This window comes from Ahaetulla prasina, chromosome 13 (assembly GCF_028640845.1).
Source record: "Ahaetulla prasina isolate Xishuangbanna chromosome 13, ASM2864084v1, whole genome shotgun sequence".
Classification (NCBI taxonomy): Eukaryota; Metazoa; Chordata; class Lepidosauria; order Squamata; family Colubridae; genus Ahaetulla; species Ahaetulla prasina.
The window spans coordinates 21273191-21285637 of record NC_080551.1 but is presented as its reverse complement, the minus strand read 5'-3'; the positions used below and the strand labels follow the sequence as shown (position 1 = coordinate 21285637).

The following is a 12447-nucleotide window of genomic DNA, read 5'->3' as shown; positions in this document are numbered from 1 at the left end:
AGGAACTTGTGACCGTTTTTCACACGTACGACCTCCGCAGCTTCCACCTTGGTTACCTGATCAGAATTCGGATGCTTGGCCACTGACTCGTCTTTATGACGGTTGCGGTGTCCCCGGGTCATGTGATCCCCCTTCTGACAAGCAAAGTCAATGGGGAAGCCAGATTCACTTAACGGCCCTGCTGTTAACTTCACAACTGCGATGATTCACTTAACAACAGGGGCAAGAAAGGTTATAAAATGGGACAAAACGCACTTAACGAATGTCTCGCTTAGGAACACCAACGTTGGGCTCAGTTGTGGTCGCAATTCGAGGACTACTTGCATTCCACACAAACGACCTCCTTTATCCAAGCCAACAAATAGAATCCATCTATATTTCAGGTTAAATGGCAGAAAAGAGGCTCCATAAACTGAACGATGTCACACTCAAAAAATTCCCTTTACTGGGCCATTCCAACCGAGTTCTCGGACGAGCTAAATCTGCAGGACTATATGATCCTTTATATGCCAAGGTCTAAGGCTGGGTAGTGGGGGGTGGGGGGTGTTTCCCATCTGTCAACCCCCAGTGCCCTTCCAAAACCAGCCGAGGCGTGCTGATTTTCCTGGGAGAGATGGGGAAACGACCTTACACGCCTGGGCGGTCATTGTGTGATTTTGCCGTTTACAAAATCCTCTTATTTTTAACGACATGCAGGTTAAACCCAAATGTAGTTCTTATTCTGGTCCTGTTTTTAAAGATTATAGCCGCCGGCTTGGAAATAGTGGCTCATTCCTGTTCAAAAAAAACAACCAAAAAAACACCACAAACCCATGGAGCCTTTTAGAGATAATCACTGACACTTTCATGCTGGCTCCAAACCGGAGTCAAATTTTATTCCTCTTTTGAATTCTGTAGAGCATCAGGCTGGTTATCGCTAGAAGGGAAGTGAGACTGAGATAGCATGACAAATCTTCTGCTCTTACCAAGGGGTGTTTTTTCGGCAGTGGGGGAGGGAGAGAGAGAGAGGGGGGGGATCAATGTTAAGCTCTCCAGCAACTCTGGCTCACAATACGATCAATAGGCGGGAGAGCCCCCAGCAACTAACCCAGATCCGATATGGCTTTTTAATTTTTTTTTCCAACCACCTCTACGTTGGCTTGGAAGTTTTTAAGAAGACACCCGCCATTCACATCCTACCAACACGACTCCGGAGTGCGCCAAACTCATCCCTGCAGAGGACGAGAGGTTGGTGAGCCAAGGTAACCATAGCAACTCACAGGGAGGCTGGTTGGGGGGGGGGAATGTTTATAAGTGGATATGATGATAAAGGAGCTCAGCAGAAAACAAGGGTTGGGGGGTGTGTGGGAAGAGCTGCTGAGGCAGCAAATGCAGAGGTGATGGGGAAGAACGTCTAGGGCAGGTGTTGGAAGCAGGCAGCTCGCAATGCAAAAACCTTTGCGGAGAAGAGAAGGAGGGTCGAGCTATTCCCCAAAGCACCTGAGGGCAGGACAAGACATAACATAACAGGCGGAACCTTATCCAAGAGAAATCCAGCCTGGAATTAAGGAGAAAGTTCCTTTCAATGAGAACAAGGGGCTGCCCCAAAGAAGAGGGAGTCAGGCTAGTCTCCAAAGAACCTGAGGGCCAGTCAAGAAGCAATGGGTGGAAACCAATCAAGGAGAGAAGCAACCTGGAATTAAGGAGGAATTTCCCGACAGTGAGAACAATGAATCAGTGGAACAGCTTCCCTCCAGAAATCGTGGATGCGCCAACATTGGAGGTTTTCAAGAAGAGATTGGACAACCGTTTGTCTGAAATGGCATTGGTATCTCCTGCCACAGTCAGGGGTTGGACTAGAAGACCTCCAAGGCCCGTTCCAACTCTGTTATTATTCTCTTTCATTACACAAAGTTTGAGGGTGGGCTGCTTTCCTCTCTCTCTCTCTCTCTCCTTCTCTTCCTTCTCCCCATCCCTTAAAAACGCCGAATGTTTTTAAGAAGAGATTGAACACAGCCACTTGTCTGGAATGGTATAGGGCCGTGATGGCGAACCTTTGATGTTCCCGTGTGCCAGCACACGAAACCATCCCATGAGGTATGCACGGCCCCGCTGGCCTTCGCCCGTGTGCGAGTGGCGATACCCGGAAGAGCAGTGGTCCATCACCCAAACACCCGGATACTGCCATGGAAGCACGCCCAACGAACAGCTGGCCATCGTGCGCAACGTCAACCCAGAAGGTCAGGTGCCGGCCTGCGCATGTGTGCCGGAACGCTGCTCTTCCGGGTTTCGCCACTCCCACGTATGATCACAGCATTCTTTGCGGGATGATTTCACATGCCGTTTCCAGCACATGTGCCATAGGTTCGCCGACACTGGTATAGGGTCTCCTGCTTGGACTAGAAGACCTCCAAGGTCCCTTCCAACTCTATTATTCTGTATTCTGACTCAAGGACAGGTAGTCCTCGACTTACAACAGATTCTTAAGTGACCGTTCAAAACAGAGGAGGGATTCAGGCGGTTCACACCAGTTCAGGCGAACCGGTTATTAACTTTTTGCGCAATTTGGAGGTCGGCTAATCCCACCACTGGCTGGCCCCACCCCACCCTTCCCCTCTCAGGAGTCCCAGCCACTCCTTATCTCGCCTCAACTGCCTTGGCTGCAGCATAGCTGCTGCTGCTCTCTGGCTCCCTCGCTCACTTGCCTCGACCACATGGCCTGCGGGGCGCAGCCCACTTGCCTGCCTCCGCCCCGGCCTCCCATGAGGCCCAGCTCCCTTCCTGCCTGGTAAGCCTTCCTTTGCCTTTTTGCCGGCACAAATGGCCTGCCGCCGCTGCCTCTTTGCCAGCCTGAACTGCCACCGCCTCCTTGCCGACCCGAACCAATATCTGAAGTGTTGAAGTGTCGCATGGCAAGTTGGCCGTGGCGAGTTGTCCCATTCCACCTACGCATAGCTTACTGCTTCTATCTCAATCATTATAATTATTAGGATTTTCTAGGCAAATATGCCTGCATGGTCACTATCTCTCAGAGCACGTGACCTAGAAACGTTCCTCCAACTATTCTTACTCTGCTTCAGGTTGGCTCCAGTTGAATTTGCCAGATCATCCAATGGTTCCAGTGAAACAAATTTGTAAAAATATCCTTCACTGCTGTATCCTTCTCCCTAGACGGTCCAACAAATGCATCAATAAATCTCTCTAAAGCACAAAATCTTGGCAACCCTCAAGCCTTAGCCGCTCCAAATGTGGAATGTTTGCTTTCCTGGTTTCAGAGAAAGCCAACTGTTGTTGCTTCTCTCCTTTTAGCTTTGCTTTGTTGCGCTAAAAATGTAAGGAAATAAAAAATAAAATGAACGTTTCCATTTTGTGCCTGTATTTGAATTTTCTAAGTCAGGGGGATTCTTGCTTCACCTTTCAAAGAAGCCAAGAGAACTGCAGGAACAAGGAGAGAGATGACAGCAACAGAGGTGCAAAGGAAAAGTCCTGGCACACATTCAACAACCCGACACTTGTGTGAATTGGTCTTACGCTGACAGCCAGGTGCCTTTGATTCCCCTCAGCAAGGAACATGGGAGAATTAAAACGTGTAAATTTGTCCTTCTCCATTTTCTTTGCAGACCATCATTTTAAAATTGCTGGAATATTGCATTCCGTTTTGGTCACCATGTTGTAAAAAAGATGTGGAGACTCTAGGAAGTGTGCAGAGCAGAACAACGAAGACAATTAAGGGATTGGAGGCTAAACCACATGAAGAACGGCTGCAGGAATTGGTGCTGTCTAGTTTATTGAAAAGAAGGACTAGAGGTGACATGATAGCAGTGTTCCAATATCTCGGGGGCTGCCACAAAGAGGAGGGAGTGAAGCTATTCTTCAAAGCACCTGAAGGCAGGACAAGAAACAATGGATGGGAACTAATCAAGGAGAGAAGCAACTTAGAACTAAGGAGGAATTTCCTGACAGTGAGAACAATGAATCAGCAGAACGACTTGCTTCCAGAAGTTGTGGACGATCCAAGACTGGAGAGTTTTAAGAAGAGATTGGACAACCATTTGTGTGAAATGATATAGCGTCTCCTGCTTGAGCAGGGGGTAGGATTAGAAGACACCCCCCCCAAAAGGTCCCTTCCAGTTCTGTTATTCTGTTAAAATTATACTTCTTTTAAAAAGAAGAGAAAATGGGGGGGGGGGAATCAATATTATATCTGGCTGCTTTAAAAGTGGCAGAGATCGGGGATTGGCATTGCCGTCCAAAATTTCTGCAAAGTTCCAGTTGGCAAAGCTGATTTATATGTGGTTCCATTTACCTGCGGCCGAGGTTAATCAGAGACGCGTAATCAATTCCCTAACCAGACGGGTCTTAGCTGCATCACACTGTACACAATCCAGATAACAGTATCGGAAGGTGAGAGGCCTATTTCTTCCCCTAAGCACGCGGAGCAGGTAGCTTTGAAATCTCCGTATTCCCAAACCACTGCTATTGTCTCAGTGCTTAATGTTCTCTTTGCTTACTCTCTCTTTTTTTTTCTTTTCTTTTCCAAACAGCCACAGGAATCAACTCTAAATCAAACAATAAACCTGTATGGCTTACAGTTATTTACAGTCAACTGGGTTTAATAAAACCCGTCATAAAAAATTCTGATGCTTGCAACAAAGCTGTAATTTATCTCGCTATCCTGTATTAACAGTCCCCGTATACCAGAAAGGCAAAAAGTGTGATTGAAATGGCAAAAAAGAGAGGGAGGGAGGAAGGGAGGGAGGGGGAGAGAGAGAGAGAGAGAGAGAGAGAGAGAGGGAGGGAGAGAGAGGGAGAGACCATTTAAGCAAACAAAGAAAAGAAAGATATTTTCTGACTCTGCAGCTCCCCTTAGTGGAAAACAAACAGTACGGCAAAGTCTCTTTTTTCTGTCCAGAGGTCCTAAAGGCAGGGTACAACATGGAGACTTCTGTTATTAGAAATAATTTATCTCCTGATATTACTGGTAGTTCTCGACCTACATCCATTCATTTAGCCACTGTTGGAATTTACAACGGCACTGAAAAACGGTTGTTATTTATGGCCGGTCCTCGCACTTACAACGCTTACGGCATCCCCGTAATTATTTGATCAAAATGAATTTGTGATGGCTGCAGTGTCCCGGGGGATCATTCCAGCCAGTTTGGGGGAAGCTGCGTTCGCTTAACGAGCCCACAATTCAATTAACGACTGCGGTGATTTGCTGGGCAGCTGTGGCAAAACAAAGCAGGTGCGATTCACTTCCTAGCTGCCTTGCTTAGCAACGCAAATTCTGGTCCCAGTTGTGTCTGTCGTAAGCTGAGGACTGACCACGTGCAGTTATACCAACAGCAGTATCTGCAAGTATCGAAATTATTTAGAAACACCGACCATTGGCTGAACCCGAACAGTGCAGAGGCCTTACCGTTTGAGCTACCCCATTTGCCAGATGAATCACTTCCCATCTGACAGGGGCTCAGTTCACACAATCCATTAAGCCCGTAAAAGCGATGGTGGCTTAGGGCGATATCTAAAGCCATTTTACTCTGGCAGAACACGGGAGCGTACAAATCATTTAAACAGTTTCAAAACAGATCGGGGGGGGAAAAAAAGGACAGGATTTTCACATAGGATTATACATTTATTTCCTTCTTCTTTAGGTCTGAGTGTTCCGGTAATATTAAAGCAAATTTAAAAACTTGGTCTCTTGAACGGCGTTGAAAAAATAGAAGGGTTTAAAAAAAAACCCATATAAACGGCGGCACTTATCTTACACAACGGTTATTCTTACAAAGTCTCCCAAAGTTAATCAGCTTTCGTAAGGCTTGTGTGGCAACATAAACCTCCAAGTATACAATCCGGCCCATGAAGCATTCAGTATTTTGTTTTCCACGGAAATCTGCCACTGTCTTAATCTTTCCACTGGAATAGAGTTATAAAACAGGCAAGCTCTACCCTTCAATGCTTCTAAAGGCCCGGAGGGTCTTTTTAAAACGGGGGAAACTTTTTCGTTGTGCTACAATCTCGCAGACGAAAGCGGCAGCAGTTAAAATCCCCTCTCACCGTTGGCCCTTTTGAAGTCGTAGCTGGCACGCTTCGGATCTCTCGGGGTGCTGCTGCTGCTACACGTTGGATGTTTGAGATGCTACGAAATGCAGCTCTGGAAACGTATGACACCCCCCCCCCAAAAAAAATAATAAAAATAAAAACGCAGCGAAAGAAAAAGGCATTCTCGTGAATAATTTTATCAACGGGCTCTCTGCGTTCACCCAGCGGGAAATTCAATCTACCTCAACCTTTATTCCATCAGAAAAGATTTACTCCACTCGGCTGTTCCGCAAATTCAAACCAGCAATGCCATTTGGTCTTCTGCTTCTGTGTACAGTTAAAAGAGCCTGTGATGAATCTGCCTGAAAAACCCAGGACCCTCCCGGGTGATTCTTTCGTTGGCTCTGCAACCGTTCACAGACTTTTATGGATAAAGTCACCGTCTAATTGCGTTAACCTGCGTTCTCTGACTGCTCGGTTACATTCATCTTTTCTCTCCCCTGCAAAATATCCAGCTAGGAAAATAAGGAACGCTTTTTAACCAGAGGCAGCCAAGAAAAAAAAGGCAATTGAGCCGCCATGGCAAAAACTGTTGTGTGTGTCAAGTTACAGATGCAGGTACTGCTCGACTTATGACAGTTCGTTTAGGGACTGTTCAAAGTGACAACAGCGCTGAAAAAAAGAGGGACCGAGGACCGTTTTTCACAGTTACAACCTTTGCAGCCTCCCCATGATCACGTGGTCACAATGCAGAATGCAGGTGTTTGGCAACTGGTTCATATTTATGATGGTGGCAGTGTCCCGGGATCGTGTGATCTCCTTTTGCGACCTTCTGACAAGGCAAGTCAGTGGGGGGAGCCAAATTCACTGATCAACCGGATTACTAACTTACGAAATGCAGGGATTCGCTTAACAACCAAGGCACGAAAGGTCGTAAAATGGGGCAAAACTCACTTCACAAATGTCTCACTTAAAAACAGAAGTTTTGGGCTCAATTATGATCGTAAGTCGAGGACTACCTGTACTATATTTTTCTTTTCTCTATATATTTACTGCCCTCATAAAGTAAATGATGCCATTACGGATAGTCCTTGACGTACAACCGCAGGTGGGACCAGAATTTCCCTTGCTGTGCCAAGACAGTCCTTAAGTGAGTTGCACCTGATTCTATGATCTTTTTTGTCCCCACAATTGTTAAGAGAATCACTGAAGTTAAGCGAATCAGGTGGTCGTTAAGCGAATCCAGGAGTCATTAAGCAAATCCAGCTTCCTCCATTGCCTTGGTTGCCACGATATAAAAAAGACTCTAGAAAGAGTGCAGAGAAGAGCAACGAAGATGATTAGGAGACTGGAGACTAAAACATACAAAGAACAATTGCAGGAACTGGGCATGGTTAGTTTAATGAAAAGAAGGACTAGGGGAGACATGATAGCAGTGTCCCAATATCTCAGAGACTGACACAAAGAAGAAGGAGTTAAAATATTCTCCAAAGCACCTGAGGGTAGAACAAGAAGCAATGGGTGGAAACTAATCAAGGAGAGAAGCATCTTAGAACTAAGGAGAAATTTCCTGACAGTGAGAACAATTAATCAGTGGAACAACTTGCCTCCAGTAGTTGTGGATGCTCCAACACTGGAAGTTTTTAAGAAGAGATTGGACAACCATTTGTCTGAAGTGGTATAGGGTTTTCTGCCTAAGCAGGGGGTTGGACTAGAAGACCTCCAAGGTCCCTTCCAACTCTGTTGTTCTGTTCTGTTCTGTTCTGTTCTGTTCTGTTCTATTCTAATTCTAATTCTAATTCTAATTCTAATTCTAATTCTAATTCTAATTCTAATTCTATTCTATTCTATTCTATTCTATTCTATTCTATTCTGTTGGAAACTGGCTGACTATGGCAGTCGAAGTACGGGATGGCTTAACACAAGGAAAAATAGACTCCGAGTGGTCCAAAGCTTTCCAGAACTTGGTTCCAGTTAAATTCTAGGCCACAAAAGCCCAGAAGACAGAGTGGATTAGTACATTTCCCAAGCTTACTTCCAACAATTACGGTTTCCAATAAACTAGTTCAGCCGCAGCTATTTGCTCTTGCTGCTGCTGCTAAGCTGCAAAACGTTATAACAGCAGGATCCCACCCTCTCCCCCCCCACAACATCTGGTTTGAATTATTTCAAAGGGAGGAAATTCATTCTTAATACTCAAACTGCCTTTGCATTACTCATAAATTCCAGAAAAAGAGCTTTTCTCTGTTCTCCTTCGCCCGTTTGGAAACAGTGCACAAAGCAGGCTATTGAGCGTCGAAATAAAACCGAGACTGCCACCTCTTCCGATGTGAGACCATACATTATGAAGGGATAAAATAGGCCCTATTGCATAAACTCATCTCATCAGGTTACTTATTAAATTCTTCGTTTAAAAAAAATTAATCTTTAAAATACTGAAAGGGCAATTAGGTAACATCACATATAGACGAGAGGTTATATGTGATGTTATACGTGATGTTATGATCCGCATATAGACGAGAGGTCGAACGACTAGCCTTGTGGTGCAACCAAAACAATCTGGAACTGAACACATTCAAAACCGTAGAAATGGTGGTAGACTTTAGGAGAAACCCTTCCATACTTCCACCTCTCACAATACTAGACAACACAGTATCAACAGTAGAAACCTTCAAATTTCTAGGTTCTATCATATCGCAAGATCTAAAATGGACAGCTAACATCAAAAACATCATTAAAAAAGGACAACAAAGAATGTTCTTTCTGCGCCAACTCAGTAAGCTCAAACTGCCCAAGGAGCTGCTGATTCAGTTCTACAGAGGAATTATTGAGTCTGTCATTTGCACCTCTATAACTGTCTGGTTCGGTTCTGCAACCCAACAAGAAAAACACAGACTTCAGAGGATAATTAGAACTGCAGAAAAAATAATTGCTACCAACCTGCCTTCCACTGAGGACCTGTATACTGCACGAATCAAGAAGAGGGCCGTGAAAATATTTACAGACCCCTCGCATCCTGGACATAAACTGTTTCAACTCCTACCCTCAAAACGACGCTATAGAGCACTGCACACCAGAACAACTAGACACAAGAACAGTTTTTTCCCAAAGGCCATCACTCTGCTAAACAAATTCCCTCAACATTGTCAAACTATTTACTAAATCTGCACTACTATTAATCTTCTCATAGTTCCCATCACCAATCTCTTTCCACTTATGACTGTATGACTGTAACTTTGTTGCTGGCAATCCTGATTTATATTGATATATTGACCATCAATTGTGTTGTAAATGTTGTACCTTGATGAACGTATCTTTTCTTTTATGTACACTGAGAGCATATGCACCAAGACAAATTCCTTGTGTGTCCAATCACACTTGGCCAATAAAAATTCTATTCTATTCTATTCTATTCTATTCTATTCTATTCTATTCTATTCTATTCTATTCTATTCTATTCTATCACCGTTGTAAGTAATGCAAGATCTTTAAAGGAGTTATGGACTTAGATAAATACAGTAGATAAATGGCTACAAAACTATACTGGCAATAGGTAAAGGTTTCCTTCGCACATATGTGCTAGTCGTTCCTGACTCTAGGGGGCAGTGCTCATCTCCGTTTCAAAGCGGAAGAGCCAGCGCTGTCCGAAGACGTCTCTGTGGTCATGTGGCTGGCATGACTCAACGCCAAAGGCGCACGGAACGCTGTTACCTTCCCACCAAAGGTGGTCCCTATTTTTTCTACTTGCATTTTTTACGTGCTTTCGAACTGCTAGGTTGGCAGAAGCTGGGACAAGTGACGGAAGCTCACCCCATTACATGGCAGCACTAGGGATTCGAACGGCCGAGCTGCTGACCTTTCCATCGGCAAGCTCAGCGTCTTAGCCACTGCGTCCCTTATATTGGCAATAATACCACTTATTAAGATTAATCAAAGCACAAATAGTTCAGGATCATATGGCTGGGTATTCTGAGATTAAATGACCAACTCCCTAGCTCTTTGGTGTTGGTATCTAGGTCATCTAAAGACCTGAAAACTAGGAGGACAATTGAAGAGGGTGCCACCATCACCTTCAACCACCCAGGTCTTTTCTAGGAAATGATATGAGCATTCTTGTTTAAGGAAAGCACAGCTGGCCATTCTATGGTAGCTGAGGCAACTGTAGTTTAATATCAGCGAATAACTAGAAGAGAATAGAATAACAGAATTGGAAGGGACCTTGGAGGTCTTCTAGTCCAGGGGTCTCCAATCTTGGGAACTTTAAGCCTGCAGACTTCAACTCCCAGAATTCCTCAGCCAGCTTGGAGACCCCCGTTCTAGTCCAACCCCCTGCTTAGGCAGGAAATCCTACACCATTTCAGACAAATGGTTATCCAACATCTTCTTAAAAACTTCCGGTGTTGGAGCATTCACAACTTCTGGAGACAAGTTGTTCCACTTATTAATTGTTCTAACTGTCAGGAAATTTCTTAGTTCTAAGTTGTTTCTCTCCTTGATTAGTTTCCTCCCATTGGTTCTTGTCCTGCCCTCAGGTGCTTTGGAGAATAGCTTGACTCCTCTTCTTTGTGTCAGTCTCTGAGATATTGGAAGACTGCCATCATGTCTCCCCTAGTCCTTCTTTTCATTAAACTAGACATATCAATTCCTGCAACCGTTCTTCATGTTTTAACTTCCAGTCCCCTAATCCTCTTTGTTGCACCCCTGCACTCTTTCTAGAGTCTCAACATCTTTTTTACATCGTGGCGACCAAAACTGGATGCAGTATTCCAAGTGTCGCCTTACCAAGGCCTTATAAAGTGGTATTAACACTTCATGTGATCTTGATTCTATCCCTCTGTTTATGCAGCCTGGGACTGTGTTGGCTTTTTTGGCAGCTGCTGCATATGGCTGGCTCATATCTAAATGGTTGTCCACTAGAACTCCAAGATCCCTCTCACAGTTACTACTATTGAGCAAGGTACCACATATACTGTAGTTTGCATATGTACTGTATATTGCATACTGACAAACTAGAATCAGTTTGTCCCCTAAATAACCATTTTGGGGCTATTAATCGAAGCTTATTAAACTGGAGTGTTTTCTGCACAGAATGCATTGGAGACAGTTGTTTGAAAATGGCTAAAATAACTATAGAGATATAAAATCAGAACAAACCTCTTCCTGACCTGGCTCTCGGAAGTTCTGTTGCTGCTGGTAAGGATGCAATCTGAAATAATATTAAAAAAAGTAACAAATGTCAGAATTAAAAACTTCAAAGTTTTTATTAAAGCCTATTATTAACAGCAACTGCTTGCAATATTGCAGGTTCAAGTCCCACCAGGCCCAAGGTTGACTCAGCCTTCCATCCTTTATAAGGTAGGTAAAATGAGGACCCAGATTGTTGGGGGGCAATAAGTTGACTTTGTATATAGTATACAAATGGATGAAGACTATTGCTTGACATAGTGTAAGCCGCCCTGAGTCTTCGGAGAAGGGCGGGATATAAATGCAAAAAAAAAAAAAATAAAGAAATAAAGAAATCACCTTATTTACCCTCCATGAGTTCCAAGTTTTAGATCAGAAAATACACACCAATATAGGAAATAACCAAGAGGAGAATAGCCAATAGCCCATTCTCATGCCTATTTTTTTGTTAGAACTAAGAATTCAAAATGTACTGTAGTAGTGGCTCTGGACACAAAGGTCCGATTTAGCTAATATACTTAAATTCTAGTGCCTTTTAAAAGTTATTTAACTCGAAGCCACTCTTTTGCTCCTGCGAATTCCAAACACAAACGGCATTCTATATATAAAATATATGTATTTTATCTTGCCTCTTCTAAATCTTCCACATATTTGAATTTTGTTACTGGGAGATGGAAACCCTTTGAACTACAGTAACTGAATTATGCTACAAATTGTATCCAACTTTGCCATCTTATCACTTTATGTTTCCTTTTCCAAAATAAGTCCCCTTCCAAACAAAACTATTTTCTTAGAGGGAAGATAAACAAACCCACAAGCTCAGTAATTGTAGGTGCCCTTTTCTACAGCTTGGCCTTTCTGTAGAATGGATGCTAGAAGTGCTGTAAGAGAACATACCGAAATGTGCTGTATTAATAACAAAATTGCTGATAATCAGCTGGGTATTAGCTGATTAGCTATCATTAGCAATATAATACACTGAGAACCTATGCACCAAGACAAATTCCTTGTGAGTCCAATCACACTTGGCCAATAAAAAAATCTATTCTATTCTATTCTATTCTATTCTATTCTATTCTATTCTATTCTATTCTATTCTATTCTATTCTATTCTATTCTATTCTATTCTCCTTCCCTTCCCTCTGTTCTATTCTATTCTATTTCTATTTCTATTTCTATTCTGTTCTGTTCTATTCTAATAATGAACAAATTAATTTCCTTCCCTTCCACTTGCTATCTTCC

At 43.5% G+C, this 12447-nt stretch overlaps 1 protein-coding gene across 8 annotated transcripts in view; it reads right to left on the bottom strand.

Annotated features, from left to right (window-relative positions):
- The window catches only part of BBS4 (Bardet-Biedl syndrome 4), a 40753-nt gene that overhangs the window by 22135 nt on the left and 6171 nt on the right, over positions 1-12447 (bottom strand). For 5 of the 8 annotated variants that reach the window (XM_058156219.1, XM_058156218.1, XM_058156216.1 and 2 more), the window contains one exon: positions 11176-11227. In XM_058156219.1, the coding sequence (XP_058012202.1) occupies positions 11176-11227 (52 nt within the window). Of the gene's footprint in view, positions 1-11175; positions 11228-12447 lie in introns of those variants that run through there. The other 3 variants (XM_058156220.1, XM_058156222.1, XM_058156226.1) reach the window with 1 other exon arrangement.